The 1,152-nt window shown below is 41.2% G+C and overlaps 1 protein-coding gene across 1 annotated transcript; it reads right to left on the reverse strand.

Moving 5' to 3' along the window:
* Positions 1-279, reverse strand: LOC133873202 (18 kDa seed maturation protein-like). The gene has a single exon (XM_062310933.1). The coding sequence runs from the start codon at positions 277-279 to the stop codon at positions 1-3; it is 279 nt and encodes a 92-aa protein (XP_062166917.1).
* Between the last annotated feature and the right edge of the window lie 873 nt (positions 280-1,152).

A 1,152-nucleotide genomic window follows, 5' to 3' on the forward strand; every position in this document is an offset into this window, starting at 1 on the left:
TCAAGATCCATAACCCGTATCACGGGGGTTATTGGCATTGGGCCTTCCTGTGCCAGCTTTGTTGGTCCCAGTCCCAGTGGGTTGGGTCCCCATCACACCTTCGCTCACTTTTCCGGCAGTAGTACTCTGAACGCCAGTGCCTTGTCCAGGCAAGGTTGACGTTGGGTGGGTTCCAGTGGGATGCCCTTCTCCTCCTGTGCCAGTGCCAGCCTTGGTCTTCTCCATGGCACACTTAGCGGAGGCCGCTGCTTTGGCTGCCGATTCCTTCGCTGCCTGCATTTTCGCTCTTTCTTTCTCTTCTGTGTATAACTGTTTTTCACTTCAATTGCTTGGGAATACACACACACTGGCAATGAAAGAGTTTGTTCATGGCTCTGGACTAAATAGGTTTTCAGGCCGTCTCGCGTGGAGACACGTAGCAAGGGTAAAAAGCAACGTGGCAGCTGATCGATATGAATGTTCTGGGTTCTTCTTCTTTCTGCAGACTCGTCACGGGTCGACACGCGGTCCAGACATTCCCTGCCGTGGAGCGGGGAGTTGAAACGCAATACGCATGTCGTGTCTATTCCTTTGGATGGTCATCGTTTAAGAGGCCGGCCCTTATCGCCTTTTAGGCATTGAACCCATAGGGAAGACAGGTATCCAACAAATATCTTATAAATATCGGACAAAGTTAATGTGATAAGATTTAGTAAAGATCAGCTCCATCGTCAACAAAAAAAATATCTAAATGACTAGTACTGGTCACTGGATCCTATTAATGAGATACTTATCTGATATATTACATATATTACTTTTTTTTTTTTTTAATAAGTCTCACCTGATAATATTGATGAATCCATGTATAGGGTATAGGATTTTTTTTTTTTTTTTAAAGATAAATATATATACTTAAACCTCTTAAAGTATATACTATCTATTTTGAACATAACCGACAATATATACAACAAACTACCAAATTGTGACCAAAGAATCCTTCCGTCAACCTCAAACGTTAGGATGGATGGAAAAAGTGATATTATCTCTTTTTATTCAAATGCAACTGCCACAAAGTTAACATGTAAGGTCCAGCAAGAAAACACAGCTTAATTATTATATGATAAACCTTCTTAAGCTCAAATATTTCATAAAAGTTAGCACTAAAGAAAAATT

Source organism: Alnus glutinosa, chromosome 7, assembly GCF_958979055.1.
Source record: "Alnus glutinosa chromosome 7, dhAlnGlut1.1, whole genome shotgun sequence".
Taxonomy (NCBI): Eukaryota; Viridiplantae; Streptophyta; class Magnoliopsida; order Fagales; family Betulaceae; genus Alnus; species Alnus glutinosa.